This window comes from Protopterus annectens, chromosome 8.part1 (assembly GCF_019279795.1).
Source record: "Protopterus annectens isolate FY-2018-M chromosome 8.part1, PAN1.0, whole genome shotgun sequence".
In the NCBI taxonomy this organism is placed as follows: Eukaryota; Metazoa; Chordata; order Ceratodontiformes; family Protopteridae; genus Protopterus; species Protopterus annectens.
Window position 1 is genome coordinate 500011554 of NC_056742.1, and position 17040 is coordinate 500028593.

At 42.8% G+C, this 17040-nt stretch overlaps 1 protein-coding gene across 1 annotated transcript in view; it reads right to left on the reverse strand.

Moving 5' to 3' along the window:
- The window catches only part of LOC122810166 (cadherin-1-like), a 227167-nt gene that overhangs the window by 76103 nt on the left and 134024 nt on the right, over positions 1-17040 (reverse strand). Inside the window, exon 3 of the mRNA XM_044081644.1 lies at positions 3871-4157. Within this exon, the coding sequence (XP_043937579.1) occupies positions 3871-4157 (287 nt within the window). The remainder of the gene's footprint in view (positions 1-3870; positions 4158-17040) is intronic.

Below are 17040 nucleotides of genomic sequence, written 5' to 3' on the forward strand. Positions count from 1 at the left end.
AGGTATAAGTACATCATACATTATGAATGACCTAAACAAACCAAAGCCACATGTGCTGCATACAGGTCCTCTCAGTTCCCACAAAGTCTAGACGATAAATTGGCCACTGCGGATTTCTTACGAATGACGGATTCAAAGTTTCGGGGAGGAGCAATACTAAGTTGTCAGAATACTTCAATTTTACAGTAAATGTGCAGCCGCACCAGTGGCATAAACGAATACACCCCAATAATTGCAATGCAAAGCCGGTATTGATAAGGATGCTGTTGATACTGCAAAGACTAAACGGACACAGGATAAGGAATGCTGTGGAAATGAAGTGACAGCTGCAACAGCATTACTCTGTCAGTTGTCCTATAATTTCTCACTTAATTTATACAAACCTCCTGAGCTGGACCGTGGGAGTAAGAAATGGGAAACAATCTTGTATACAGAGATATTACAGAAAGCAGCAGTGTAGCAAAGATGGGTGTAAATAATATTTATAAGCCCCTGAGATGTTTAATTTAAGCAAAAGAATCTGCTGGGCTTACAAAGGCTATTATCAACCTCAGACTGTCACATGTTCCATTAGAATGTCTTTAGGTCTGCTATCATTTTAATACCACAACGTCCTGTCCCCGTGAAGGCTGAGTGCAACTATAATGTACATTGCTCTCACAAACCAATATTAAATGTCTACTTTGACCAATTCTGCTCTCGATTTAAACCCTCTCATAGTTCTTGTATATCACCTTTTCTTAACAATGGTGCTGTTTAGTTCTTCCATAGCACTTCTGTTCTTCAATGCCCCTGCAATTCTTTTTCCTCTAAGGTATATACACAAGCTTCATTTAAATCGGCAGTCTTTGCTCTATTTTTGCTGCCCTTTTTTTGTGCAACATATGTTCTGTGAATATCTCTGCAGTTTCCTGGTCTCCAAAACTGCTTGCAGTAAATTAGGATGTGGTTTCACAGAAAAAGATGATAAAGTACAACTGTGCGAGTATACTCATAACAGTAGATGTCAGACTATAGAGATCACTATGGCAGAAACATTATCCATCAAAAATGACCAAAAACAGATGTTCAACATTCTGGACAGACTTCCAGCACTCTATGGATGCCTGCCTGGCATGGCTGACTCCACCTTTCCCAGAAGCCAGTCCAATATATAACTAAAGACAGAGCAGTCATCTTCATCTCCAATTCTCTTCTGCCACAGATAGTTACCACGTAGTGTCCCCTGCTAAGGAGTAACCTTTAATCAGAGTCTTTATCTGTAAAGCACTGAAAACTTATTTTTGCCTTTTGAGAGACTTCCTAATTTAGAGGCTGACCCAGGCTTCCTTCTCTTCCAGTACTGACAAAAACATCAAACCAAAATACCAAAGGGTGAGAAAGGGTCTGAATTAGTGCCTAAAGCACCAAAGAACATTTTACTGATTACATTAGTCATCCTGTTAGTCCCAAACTCTTCAGTTTGACCGAGTTGGCTGCCTTATTCCTTTGCAGATTTATGACAATGTCCCTATGTTTTAGGGGAAGGACTATAGGGAGTCTCTACTGCAGCACTGACCCCGTGCTCAGATATGCTGTTACAGTGAGTGTGCCTACAAAAGTGTATGGTGTTAACTGAAGACACTAATGCTACAGGACCATCCTTATCCCCGAGAAGAGTACAAACTCCCCTGGGGAGGGGGTATTCCTAGTACATGCGTCTTTTCCAGAAAGGAATCAGCCTATGTAAGGATATCTGAAAAGGTCTGTGAGTCAGGCCAGCTGCATAGATATCTGCTTGTGGGAACTACTCATATGACATGTAAAACTGATGGATGCAAAGAGCATCTAGGAGTTCAACAGTCACCAGGAACATGTGATGATTACCAGACTGTAAAGAATTTGTTAATGCTAGATACTGAAGGAGCTGTCTGAAGTAGTAGCCGGTATTGTTGTTTTGGAAGCATCATATTTCATAAACCAATTAAAAGACCTTTACTAGATGTTAGTTTTGTTGATGCAGGGTAAATGTTCAGCCTATTGACTCCATCTGTACCATGCTTACACTAACTTCTATCCTATGAGGTCTAACACTGACAGAGAACTTAACTTGCCAGATCAGAAAAGGACTGTCCCTTTATGGCAAGGATACTGGTGAAGCTAAGTGAGCATACAAGTCTGTTTCTATGCCTCGCATTACATGTAGATCTTCAGTACCATGGGCAGGGTGGGACAAGGGGGGAAGCTGCCCTGGGCACAGTGTTAGGGGTGCAGTCAGCAGATCTCGATCAGTCTTAATACACTATAATGCTGGCATTGCATGTTCAGTTTGAAATGAAACTCTTTAGCACTCTGGCATCAACTATAGCAGCTGCAGCTACAACTGCAGAAAGCTACAGTTTAAATGGAAAAACTTTATTTATTTTACATTTGTTAACTAGGAAAGTCCAACTTGGAATGAGCCATTTTTCAGTGGAGGCTTGGGGAGAAATGCTCCAGACACAGGCCTTTGTAACATGGGAGAAAACTGGAGTACCTGGAGGAAACCTACACGAATGCAGGGAGGACATGCAGACTCCACACAGAAGGCACCCCAGATAAGAATTGAACCAGAGAACCTCTTGCTGTGAGGCGACAATGCTAGCGCTGCACCACTGCACTGTTTTTAATTGATTTGTTTTATTTTTACCAGCCAGTCCAGTCCCCGAACTTCAGAACTGAAGCACCATAGTGCCTCATTTGTGAATTGTAAAAGTTGCTCGTTATAATGCAGTAAGCAGTTGCCACAGTTTAAAATGAGAGAAGTTTTTTACGCCACAACTTCAAAACTGAGTTTTCTCCTACAGCACCAAATTGGGAAATGGCACTGGGTTCCAGAATACCACTGTAGATATGTAAGCTCCCGAGTATCTTCATTAAATGATTCAATTCAAGTCGACTGGATCTCTGCTCTTAGTATCCATGTCTCTCCTGCTTTACACTAGTTAGCAATCGGTACAGATTTCATTAAATGTATTGTGCTGTAGAGTTGCAATTAATCAAGTCCCCGAATGAGAACTAGCAACCAGCTTGACGACCTGAGTCCCATTTGTCACAGCATAAACAAAAGTAAGGTGATAAAAAAATGTACAACCTGCACACAGTTCCATGGTTAATTCCTACAGCATTTTTTGTTCATAATATCAGAATCATATCAAGTCACAGATGGCAACTTTAGCAAGTGCCAACAAAACTGCAAAAATGATGCAGAATTTTTTTGCACCTCTATGTGGAAGAAACCCTTCATACCCAGTAACTTAACTCCACAGTAGCATAACAAAGAATAAGGAGGCAAAGTCAGAAGTTCATTCAAAGTTGCTTCTAGTGAAATGGTTTAAGACGGCCTGTTGAAACTGTCTTCATTGAGCTCTCAAACTTACACACTCAAATCACTTAGTAATTTACTTCAAAGAACAGAATCAGTAGATCATCTCTTAAAACTGGGCCTTAGCTGATTAACCAGAGACATATTCTTCTGCACGAGAGAGACATTCTGAAAGGGGCTTAACTGACCACTTCCATCTTGCTCTTTAAATGTTTTGGTCAGCTGCTGGGGGAGTAACTGGGGACATGTACTTGGTGTTTTTCTACAACTGCAGCAGGACATAATCATTAACATCTTTCTGTACTGCCAAAAACTATGTTTGCAGTTTTTTCCACAGTTCTACAACTGTTATTATCGAGGATGAAGAATGAGAAATGACAGAAGGTAAAAAGAAATCATATGTTTAAATCGGACTGCAAGTGAATGATCATTGTGAATAGACAAGTCACTTAGGCCATCCCCCACCCCCCAATGCCAGCAAAGGCAACCAGACAGCTAAATGCAGAATAAAATGCTAGGCATTTTACCTCACTGTTGTTGTGGTGAGGTTTGTGGTGCTTTCTGTGGTGGTGGTGATGATTATGCTTGTCATGTCCAGGATGATGTCCATAATCCTGCATCTCATTCAACACTGCAATGCTGGTGGAGAAATTTTTTGCTTTAGAATCACAAGCGTAAACTGCAAACAACTTCAGCCCATCATGTAGCTTCATATGATGCTTCACTGTGACAGTCCCATCAGGCATCACTTCGATGTGGGAATCGTCTGCAGCATACACTGCTTGTTGTCCGCCAGTGCAGTCATCAAAGTGCACTATGAGAGAGGAAAAGAAAGTATTACTCACAAGTGGGCATTTTATCTTATTACACAGTCAGGTGTTTCTGCACATTTGTACTTAAAAAAAAAAGCAGTACTGGCTGCATAAACTTAAGGAGTTTAGAAAGTACTTCACACTTTTAGTAGTCCAGGACTAAACATGTCACACAACCGTAGCAAACCGCTATGGCTTCCTTGTCCTACTTGCATCATCCCACCGCACAAATGCACTCCATACTCATGTTATCCTACCAAAAACCTCTCAAAACCTTCCTGTTGATTAAACCAGATTAGCAAATTCATTCCATTTAACCACTTGGCCTATAAACATTATCTGTGGATATTTTTCTTCAACTTTGGACTTCCTTGTGCGTTTATGCACATGGTTGATGGGTCTATATCAGAATTTCGAAAATGTAATAGTTCGAATCATAAAATATCAAACTGAAATGATTGAACTATTAAATTTTTGAATGCAGATATAACTAAAGATTTTTTTTTTTAAATTATATCTGCCTCATTTCTCTATCAGTCCTTGAAAGTAAAACAAAAACCCAGCAACAGATAGCAGAGAGTATGAGCCTGTGCATTTCAACATATTTAAGATGCAATTTCTATACTTCTGAAATGTTTCTAAAATTCATATTTCTTGTAACTCTTCACTTTGGTACATTGTCCTATTTGATACATTTGCTAAAGTACATCACTTCAAATGTTCTTTTCAGGTATGCCTTTTTTTTTAATGCCTTGTAGCCCAAGTTATTATCATAACACCTTACAAAGGAATTGAATAATTTGTGCAGGACACAATAAACACCACACTGAATGTTTGTTTATACATAAAATATGGAATATTCAAGTACAGGTGCTGAAGTCCTACTTACCTGAGACAGTAGGTGTTCGAATTCCTCTAGCAGGCATTCAAATTCTTCCAGCAAAAGTAAATTCTCAGTCAATCACAATACCATGTTGTTGTTGTTGTATCTTTCGGCTTTTCCCGGTTAGGGGTCACCACAGCGGAACTCCGGTCCGCTAATGATTGGCAGAAGATTTTTACGTACCGACTTGCCAGGCCTGATGCACAACCTTCAACGAAGGTACGCCCATTCACGCATATCTCCACACAGAAGACACTTTAGCTGAGAATCGAACAGGACAACGTCTTACTGTGAGGCGACAACGCTACCGCAGCACCATCACAATACCATATAAAAAACAAATCCAATAACAACCATATCAACAACCATATCAAAAGGAGATTAAAACCCACCTCAGCTATGCACAATCTGGGGGGTGCTGTCACTGAGGAAAGCAAACATCTATTATTAAAGGTAAGCAAGTCTTACACAACTGCCCCAAGTTGATCATTCCCACTGCCTCAGGGGTATTTTGGGCAGATTCACAAAGCTTACCCTACCACAGAGGGGCAAGGGTAAGAATACAGGAGCACCTGGAGAACAGTCCCAGCAAAGCTTGCTCTGGACCTTGAAAAGGAATCCAGTTTGTAGTGCTTTTTGAAGGTATGAAGAGAGGACCAGCTTGATGCCTCTAGAGAGCTTCTAGAGTCCACTTCTTTCCAATATTCCATTAAAGAGGATAAGACTCAAATGAGCCTTAACCTTGCCTGGAAGAGATTTATCATGGTGGGAGTTACAAAAAGCAAAAGCAGCGAGGTTTGCCCACCATGACAGCTTGCAGCTCAGAGACTCACCTTGCAGATGTCAGAGCAACAAGTTAAACAATCATCCAAGTAAGGAACCACAAATTAGCCTGAAAGGCAGGTTCAAAAGGAGGTTTTGCTCTGACAGAATGTACAAGGTCAGAGAATGCTGTAAGCCAGCTCTCAGGCCATCACTGCCAGCCAACAGAGAATATTGCTTGTTCAGGGACGACATCATGACTGTGTTGTCTGTGACCAGTAGAAGAGGACCCAGAGTCCATATGTAGTGAGGAACTTTTAAGGCATGAATCACTGCCAACATCTCTTTTATATTTTTTGCACTTTTGGGTGTTCTGAGGTCCCCTCACGCCTTGCACTTTAACTTCCATGGACACTGCCCCCCTTGCAAAATCTGAAGAGTTGGATCTGAAGAGAGAAAGGGAGTCCTGAAATCAGAGACAGCTGCTCCTTCCAGCACTACAGTCCCCGTTTCACAAATCCCAGTATTGATACCTGGAAATCAATGGACTGAAGGTGCTGGGTCCAGCCATTCTGTAAGTGCCACGGAAATTTTCCCATGTGAAGTCTGTAGTGGCATCTTGAGTATCACTGAATGCCACAAGACCTAGAATTTTGATTAATTCTCTTGAGGAGGCCACACGTCTTCAGTGGCTCTGCTGGACAGAGGCACGGGGAACTAATCTAAGGGGGTGGCGGAAGCCAACACATTCTGGCTAGGCTTATAAATGCCTTTGGGCAGATAGATTCATAGGTGGGTACTAGGCTATGTAGGACAGGAATCCAAAAACTGGTTCAGCAGCCAAATGAGGAAAGCGATCTGTCACATCTGAGGAGACCTTATATTTTCTATGAGCCTTTTTAGGGACTGTTGGAATACATCCTGGTGTCCCGCAGGCAGCTTTATAAACATCTTCCAAAGTCAGTAAGAGAGGGAATACCCAAAGTGGGCATCCCATTCTCTGTAAGGTCACATATCCTGTCTAACTCTGGGGTAGTTCCCAAAGTACAGTTTTGTACCTACCATAAATGTAGATGTTAGAGTGCTCATACAGCTGCAGTCCTAACAGATGTTATCCTGCCATCAGGCAGGTCCTCAGTCGGCCGAATTCCAAAGTCTAGGTCCGGCGTCGGTTGTCGTCGCTTCTTCCCTGACATCAGTGTGGCAGGGGTATAAAAGAGACAGCCGACGCCATTTTCTTCAGTTTTTCTTGCCCCAGATGTCAGGTGCCCCCAGAAGGAAGGCAAACATAATGTTATGCAAAGATGCAATGTTGATAAATCCAAAACAGTAGTTGCAAGCAAATACACCATAAAAGAATAACCCCAAAAAGGTTATATGAAAAATGTTTGTCATAAGGCCTGTCCTAAGAGGGGATGGAGGGAGGGAAACATGGACTGCAGCTGTATGAGCACTCGAACATCTACATTTGTGGTAGGTACAAAACTGTACTATGTTCATCGTGCATACAGCTGCAGTCCTAACAGATGGGTAGAATCCCAAAGCTAAGTAAGGGTGGTAGGCACTAAGTGGAACTAGGAGGGGCTAGGATGCCTTGCAGGACTGCTGTGGCAAAGCCCACTCTAAATTTTGAGTATAGTCGGAGGTGATAGTGCTTTGAGAAAGTGTGCACTGAACTCCAGGTGGCTGCTTCCAAAATGTCCTTGGTAGGGACCCCCCCTGAGGAAGGCTGCAGAGGTAGCTGTGGCTCTGGTGGAGTGGGATCTGATGCATGCAGGCACAGTTTTTCCATGAAATGAGTAACAAAAGCGTATGCAGTGGGCTATCCATTTTGAAATTGTCTGTTTGGAAATAGCCTTTCCCTGAGCACCTACAGTATAGGACACAAAGAGTTGCTCAGATTTCCTGAATGGCTTTGTTCTGTCCAAGTAGTAACGAAGTTGTCTGTGAATGTCCAATGAATGTAGTAGTATTTCCCCTTTGTTTTGTGGATTAGGATAGAAGGTAGGCAAGTGGATAGTCTGATTCAAAGCTACACTGGATACTACCTGTGGCATAAAGGTAGGGTTGGTTCATAAGGAGACTCTGTCCTGATGGAAAATGATGAATGGTTGCACAGCCATGAGGGCCTGTAGCTCCAAAACCCTGCGTGCTGAGGTGATAGCCAGAAGAAAGGCCATTTTCCATGGCAAGTACTGTAACTCTGTGGAAGCAGCTGGCTCGAAGGGAGGAATGGTCAGCTTTTCCAGTACGTAGTTGAGATCCCAAGCAGGGACTGGTGGTTTCCTTGGGGGTTTTAAATTCTTTGCCCCTCTGAGGAACTGCCTTAAGAGAGGGTGAGAGAATAATGGAGGATCTGTGTTGTATTGTGCAGAAATGGCTGAAGCGTGGATCTTGATGGAGGAGAAGGAAAGTCCATTGTTTAACATCTCAGCTAGGTACTGTACAATTTGAGGTATGTTTATTACCCAAGGATTCTGTCCCTTCTTTTGATTCCAGGCACAAAATCATTTCCATTTGGTGGAGTAGGCCTTTCTAGTAGAAGGTCTTCTGGCCTCCAAGATGACATCCTGCACCTCCTTGGAGAGGAGAATCTGTTGGGAAATCAAGGAATTCTCCATGCAGCTAGAGTTAGAGTTTTGAGATGGCTGTGAAGAGTTTTGTAGTTGTGCTGGGACAACAGAAGAGGGACTAGAGGTAGGATCCATGGTGGGGAATGTGTCAGACTCTTCAGGAGCGGATACCAGTGTTGTCTTGGCCAGTCTGGAGCAATGAGAATCATTTTTGGCCTCTCTGCTCTGGCTTTTAATAGAACTTTGGGCAGCAGAGGAAGAGGCGGGAAGGCATAGACTGTCAATGTTGCCCAATTGAAGGAAAGTGCGTCCACTTTCCAGGCCTGTGGATGATAGGTCCTTGAACAAAATTTTTCAACTGGCAATTTCTGTGGGTAGCAAAGAGATCTATGTCTGGCTGTCCCCATGCCAGAGTTATCTTTGTGAAAAATTGAGGATGCAACTTCCATTCGTGTGGATCTGTCATATTTCTGCTTAGGTTGTCTGCCAGTGTGTTTTCCTTCCCTGGCAGGAATTGTGCCTGCAGTTGAATTTGCAATTCCAGTGCCGTGTTCCATAGGGTCATGGCTTGCCTGCACAGGGGGTATGAATGAGTTCCCCCCTGTTTTTTTATGTACCACATCACTGTGGTGTTGTCTGTCCTTATCAATAGCTGGCCTGGATGCAGTAGGTCTTTGAAGGTCATAATTGTCTTTTGCATGGCTAGCATTTCCTTTTGGTTGATGTGAAGGTGCTTCTCTTTTCGGGTCCATTTTCCCTGACTGCACTGATCTGTCATGTTTGCTCCCCAGGAGTAGTCTGAGGCATCTGTTGTGATGATTTGAGTTGCTTGAGGTATGCAGAAAGGAAGACCTGTGTTTCTTTGGCAAGCTTGAGTCCACCACAAAAATTCCTTTTGAAGGCATGGAATGAGTGGGATAATTGTTTCCAAGCTGTGGCTGTGTTGAGACCAAAGTTTTTCAGGTACCATTGAAGTTTCCTCATATGCAGCTTTGCACATGGGATTAGTAGGATGCAAGATGCCATGAATCCCAGAGCCTGCAGGATTTTCCTTGCAGTTAGCCTGGTGTAAGTTGCCATTTTTCTGAAGTATTGAGACAGTTGCCCTTGCTTGTCTGGTGTGAGGTAGGCCATCTGGGTGGTTGTATCCAAGCTGGCACCCAGGAAAATTATTTGTTGAGAGGGTATTAGTTTTGATTTCTTTTTGTTGACTGTGTATTCCAGGAAGTTCAACAGTTTTAGTACAAACGCCAGGTGTTGCAGTAGAATGTCCTTGCTGTCCGCTTGGATCAGGCAGTCGTCCAGATATGGGTAGATTTGTATCCCTTGTAGTCTGCAGAAGGCGATTACTGATGCTAGGCATTTCGTAAAAACTCTGGGTGCAGTAGATAAGCCAAAGGGCAATGCAGAGAATTGGTAATGGGTTGAACCTGCAAGAAATCTGAGGTATCTTCTGCAATCTTGTCCAATAGGGACATGCAGGTATGCCTCCTTGAGGTCCACTGTTACCAGCCAAGACTCCTTGCCCAGCATGGGAAGAAGCTGCTGTAATGTGAGCATCTTGAATTTTGGCACCTGTAGATATGTGTTTAGGATGGATAGGTCTAAGATAGGTCTCCAATCTTTGTCTTTCCTCGGTACCAGGAATAGTCTGGAATAAAACCCTTGACCTTGTTCTTTTGCAGGTACCTCTTGAATTGCTTTCATGTCCATGAGAGCTGAAATTTGTTTTTGTGCCTCTGCCCTTTGATTTTGTGGCAGGTTTGGCATGCCTCTCATTTTTGGAAGGGTGTGAAAGTGGAACCTGTAGCCTCTGTCTATAATGTCCAGAATCCATTTGTCTTTTGTAACAATATGCCAATTTTTTGAGAATAATGTCAGTTTTCCACCCAAAGGTGCTGCCATTAAAGCTTTGCTTGGCAGGTGTAGGGGGAAGTCATTGTGTCGGTTTTCTGAAAGACTGTGATCTATCTTCTCCACCTCTTGGGGTTGGTGCTTGCCATTGTCTGGCTCTGTAAGATCCTTCAGGTTGCCCTCTGCCCCTTGGGCGCCTGTATCTGCCCCTTTGAGGTCTGTCCGTGGCTGGAAAGGACCAATTTTTTGAAGGCCAGTTTCTGCTGAAACGTGGAGGCTGTACCTGCAGGAAATCTTTCACTGTTTGCATTGATTTCACTTTTTCCTCCATTTTCTTTAGCACCTCCTCAGCTTTAACACCAAACAATACATCTTTTTGAAGAGGTGCATCTAATAATTTAGCTTTGACATGATCTGGTAAGGTTTGCTCTTTGAGCCAAGCATGCCTACGTATAACAGACCCCGTAACAGTAGCTCTACATGAGGCCACTAAAGCATCAAAACCACACTGCAAGGTATGTTTACCCACTTGCTCTGCACCATGCAACAAATCCTGCAACTCTTTTAAATCTGGTTGTTCTGGTTGTGCTATCTTGCTTTTTAGCTGAGATATCAAAAAAGTACAGTTTTGTACCTACCATAAATGTAGATGTTCGAGGATTCCCTTGCTGCAGTCCTGACTATTGGGTATAGTCCCGTTCAGCCGGCCCCTCATACCCAGAGAGTTGACGGCGGACGCCATGTTTAGACTACGCCACTGTCATCAGTAACTAATGCGACATGACGCGATTCAGTCAGAGTAATCAAATCTTCAGCCATTTTAAGCATATGTTTCTTAGGCACAGACCAAATGCTATGAGAAGCCTACCTGTTGATACTTTAACATATGGAACTGACAGTTTAATGCCCTCATGGTTAAAGTGGCTGAGGTGTACACCTTTTTCCCCCACCTTTCTAAAGCTCTGGAATCTCTCTCTGAAGGTAAGGGATTTTTAGCAGTAGAGGCCTTAATTCCCTTGGGACCCTGTGAAATTGTTTCTGGGTCAGCAGTATGGCTTTTATATAGGAACTGGTGAGAATCAGGAACCTGGTAATACCGGTCTGGTTTAACAGGAGCTGGAGGCAAAGAATCAGGATTAAGGCTGGCTTCAGTGTACACATCATCCAATATATCTAAAACAGGAGGGATAGCCAGAGGCCTATGCTGGGGGAGTAGAAGAAATTCCCTGAGCCTTTTCTTGGAATCCGAGTAATCTTGGCCTTCCCAGTGAAAGTGTTCCCTCAATGTATGCAGGGTTTCCCCAAAAGAGAAGTCCTCGGGGGGGGGGGGGGACCAAGGGAATAGACTCCTCTGCATCAGAATCTTCGAATGGAGAATAGGCATAATTCCTGGTCCTCAGATTGTTCTGAGGTAATGGAAGCTTGATCTGAGGAAGTCTGAGGAAGGGTAGTCTTCCTCTAATCTGGGCCTTTTGTCAGAGGGGGGTTGAGAACCCCTGATAAGAGTAATCAAATCCTCAGCCATTTTAAGCACCTGTTTTTTAGGCATGGTGCCTTGAGAGGGGGTCTGAGGAACCTGTTTTTTGGTTTTCAAGGCTGCTTTAGATTTAGTGAAGGCTTTAATGGAGAAGGAGGTAGGCCTGAAGACCCCTTGAGAAATGGCAGGCCTGTCTAAATTCTGAGTTTCCCCACCAGGAATGGAGTTGGGATCTGTAGTAGGAATGGGAGCCGAGGAGCCTGCGACATTGGGTACTGAAGACACTGGTAATGCATTGTCATCGGTACTCAGGGGCTGCATAGGCACCTCGCTGAGTACCGGAGAACCGGTAGTCAGCCTTAGCGTGGTTTCAGTAGGTGGTGCAGACCTCATATGTTGGTCCTTATCTTTGCGTTTTTTGCTCAAAACTGGAGTCGGAGAACCCGATGACATAATATAATTAAATTTTTTGCCAAAAAAGTGAAGGGCGAACTCCACCCGACACTTAATAGTGCGCTTATTGAATCTAGCACAAAAACGGCAGGCCGAGACATTGTGGTCTGGGCCTAAGCAAGGTATACAGAAAGAGTGGAAATCCTTATGCGGTATTTGCTTCCCACATGAAATGCAATTATTAACTTTGTCTGACATCGGTCTGAGGCAAGAAAAGTTTCCCCAACGGGGTACTTAGCTTTCAAGAAGACTTCGGCTGAAATACTTTCGTAAATCTCAGGAGCTGGCCGACTGGCACTTGCGAACTGCTTCTGCTTCGGGCACCGCGCGGCAAGAAAGACTGAAGAAAATTGTGTCTGCTGCCTCTTTTATACCCCTTCCGCACGGACGTCAGGGAAGAAGCGACGACAACCGACGCCGGACCTAGACTTTGGAATTCGGCCGACCGAGGACCCGCCTGACGGCAGGATAACCCATCTGTTAGGACTGCAGCTGTATGCACGATGAACATCTGTTTCCAAGCAAAAACACCGCTAAATCTAGCAATTATTTGAGGGAACATAAACACTTGGACTTTAGCTCAGGTTCACCTTAAGAAGAATCAGAGTGAGTGGACTCAAAGTTAACTATCACCATTGTCCTCAAGAATTCTCATCAGTCTCTGAAATAATAGGAAGGTCTCTAGCCAAATAAGCATTAGAGCCAAGGATGGGAACAAAACCATCAGAATTATTGGCTGCAGAACACCCTTAGCCAAGGAAACCACATCAGCCTTATATAAATAGCTATAGTCTTATCAGTTAAATTTCTCAAAATCGTAGTTTCCAATACCATGATGGGAATGAACCCCATTCCTAAGTCAGGGTACAATCAAAATTCATGAAATTAGTATTCTTTCATTCGAGGTTACCTAAAACTGTTCTTTGCAGCACCTGCAACGTGCACAGAACTGACTCCTCCTTCAATTGGTAGCAAACTTAATACTACTGTAGATCAATTTTTTTAGACCTTTTGCTCCTTCTGCTATTAGAAATGTCTGGATAGCTCTTCCACATTTCTGGCAAATCCTGAAATTTTATGACTGTGTCCCTTTCTGTGTGAGACAGTAATCACTGGGTGCAGCGATTTCAATGATCAATGCTTCTTTTCTCTTTGTTCATGGACTATCATAAATGCTTTATTTATCTATTTTTTTGCATCTGTTTTGAATGATTAATAGGTGATCCCAGGTGATGTACACTTCATTATCTATAATGCTTTGTTGTTCACGTTTCCAAGATTTCTCAGCTACTTCTATATTGCAGTGTTTGCACAATCCTCAGTGCAACAATCGTCATCTTACTGCGCCTTTCAGTGTACAGACCCTCTGCAGGGAGTGTATCACTCAGCAACAAGGTGCGCCATTGTTTCTTTTAACAGAACCTACACTGAACCTACATTTGTACATTTCTCCCACATCTTCAATGGACTCTGTAAACCAACATGTATGTAGTTCACTATCCTGGGCTGATATTACTAAATTTTCATCTTTAACACGTCTCCATAACTATTCCTACATGAAACCCTGATCAATATGAAGTTGTTCCAGATCTCTGTACTTGCTACTATATATTTATGGATTTTCCACATTTCTTTCCTTCTCATCGGATCCTTCTTATATTCTTTTCGTTTTTTGGCACATTCAGTTGCTGCCTGATTTTTGGCTACTTATGGTTCGATTTCCATTCCTGTTTGCCACCCGAATGCTTCTGCTAAACTAAGCAGAGAGGTTATCTTAGACTTCCACTATGTTTAGATCTGATGAGGTCAGCTGATACATATGCAGACCCACAACTGCATATCTATATATTTAATGATTTTGAGAAGGCCCATACGTCCCTCACAGCATGGAATATATAACCTTGGTATACACCGATTTTTATATATATCATTTGATAGGCTTTAACCATTTTTACTGTTTTTCTGTCCAGCTGATACAATATCTTGTGGGGCTAGTCAATTACATCAAAACAGGATTAGGGATGAAAGGTTTTGTAAAGTCGCACAGACACATCCAGGCATGTCTTCTTATGGCAATGCCTAAACTAGCAGCTCTTAAGATGCCTTCAGCTGTGTGTGAAATTAACCTTACTGAAATATTAGAGATAGGCAATAGAGTGGCAGACTAAGAGGACATTCTTTTGAAATCTTCTGCAGCCATGGTCTCCAAGACAGTATTTCAAAGTTTTAGTCAAATCTCTCTGAAGTCTCATTAAGAGTGCCAGGTAATTAATGGACCTCAGAGCAAACGTTGCTGAGGCAAAGACTCACTTTCTGAATCTGCGCAGTGCCCTAGACTCCCTGTTTGGTGGATGGACAGAAGAGCTCTGTTCTGCTAACTCTTTCTTAGTGCCTGCTGCCACCAACATAGCATCAACTGGGACTCCTTTGTTCCAGTGGGGTCTGTCTTAGGGAGGGAATAGAAATTTGTCAGGTCTGTTCTGGAAAGGTTCAACAGTATCCAGCTCCCTCCCAGCCTGGTAGGAAACTAAATCAATAAGTTCATCTGCCGGGGGGGGGGGGGGGGTAACCCAAGATGAAGATGGACCAGAACCAAAAGCTTCCAAAAATACTGACTTTTCCGGAGAGGGGTTTTCGAAGACCAACCATCTTTTTGTCCGAATATCTCTAATATGTCTGTCTCTGAAGGCGATATCATCTGGTACTGATCCCGGGGGACTCAAGTCTCCTTTATCAAGATCAGTATCCTCTGTGAGAGACTCCAGTGGGGAGTCTATATGCCTCCTCTTGAATGTTCTCTTTTGATGCTTTTATCTGTGGGATGTTCAGGGGAGTTACTGAAGAGAGGGGAAGTTCCTCTACAGGAACTGCTTAGAAACTGGCTATCCCTGTGGAGTAGGTCTGATTGATTCAGAGCTCAGAGATAAGAAAGGGATAGAGGTGGACTCCAAGAATGAGAATGCGGCTCTCTACAGAGAGAAAAAAACCTTTCCACAATCTTGAACAGACAAAACCAGGGAAGCCACAACTACCTGAGCTGGAGCCAAAGCTCCCAGCACAGGCAGATTATGACTGCTCCCGGATCCATGCCTTGAGGACGGAACTGGACCCGAACTGCCCAGGGCGGTCTCTCCAATGGGCAGGGATGGCTATGACAGCACTAGAGATGATCCTGGCCTCATGGATCCAAAGCAGATACTTTAGCTCCAAGACCCATTCCAATCCGAGGGTATCCGAGTGGAACTAGTCAGGGATACTGTCAAGAGTCCAAGAAGAAATCTTCTCTGGATCAGACTCCAGACCTCTTGGCGATTTTGAATCCTGGGACTCAAAAACAAGTGGATGAATTGGAGAAGGAGAGAGGATAGTGAGGAATGTTATAGGAAAGGTCATGGATGTAATAGGAGTCAGAGCTGGTATGACCCCCATCTGGATTTGAGCTCTGAGAAATGTTTGCATCATCCTATACACATCCACTTCTGGTAAGCCTCCAGAGGATGCAGTGGATTGAGGTACTGAATGTTTTGAGATCCCACAGTAGGAGAGGGAGGTTTAATGACACACTGGTGTAAACACAATGAAACACGCTAGCCAGGGATTGTGGGCACACTGCAAACCTTTACTTGAGGAGTGCTTTTCCATTATTTATTTAAATAATTTCTTCAGATTATATAAAAATATTTGTTGTTAACCTATATAGATAGTATGTATATATTTCAATGTTAGAACTTATATTACAAAAGAAAAATGCATACAAATAAAAATATTTTGAAAAAGATTCCAACAAAAACACTCATGAAATAAAGCTCTGCAGTGTGACTGAAATCCCTGGCTAGCATGGTTCATTGTAGTTTTGTAGTTTGGATTGTGTTTTTTTCCTTTTTGAATACTCTGGTTTAAGACTGCTTTGAGAAGTGCCAGGCTTTGGATCAGAGGACCTAGAATCCAAGGAAGGTGCCATTGCACTGGCCAATATGAATACTGCATATGAAGATTTTGGATCTGAAGGTCAGGTCTTTGGATCCAGCGCTGGTCGAATCCAAGATTTTTCAGCTTTCGAATGGTGGCTCAGATAAAGTCCTGGGGGACTTCAGCTGGGAGCATTTTCTGAAGTCCTACATAGCAGACTTGGCTACTTTGGTGGGGGTTTCAGCCCCTGGAAGAAATATTAGAATTAGCAAGAAGTCCTTTCAATATCAACTTATTTCAGTCAGCCAGAGCCCTTGGGATGAAGGTTGAACACATTGGGCCACTTTGCATCTAAGTGACAGACTCCTAGGCAATATGCACTCCTCATGGGCAATGGCATCCGAATTCAGAATTCTATGGCCACAAGAAGGGCATTTTTTGAAACCTGTCAGTTTATCCAACATGCTAAATGGCAGCAACAGTATAGAAGAATAAAGTACCCCAAAAAGGCAGCGTAAAAAAAAAAAAAAAAAATTCCTTTTTTATACAAAAATAGAAAAGGAATAGAGAAAAATAATAATTACCAACAACGACAATTTAAAGAAAGTAAAGGGCAGAAAACTTTTTAAAGAATAGAAACATTAACTCACAATACGTTGATAAATATTGCTAGAGAGAGGAACCTGCATCTCGGCACAATGGCGGCAAATGAAATCAGAGGTAATGGGGATGGACTAAGGCGTTATGGGTAGAGGGAGGAGCTTGTGAGTTGGATCTGAAGTCTGGAGTATGCGGCATAGACAAATCTGCACCCATGGTTTGAAGACTGAAAATATAATAATCAGATATTGTTCGGATATCATCTGAGAAAATCGTAACCACTTGCATTTGTGTTTTCAACTCATCTGATGAACTATACAGGTTTAAGTCCTCCACAAAAAGCATATGAGAAATCTTTAAGCAAATTTGTTTTC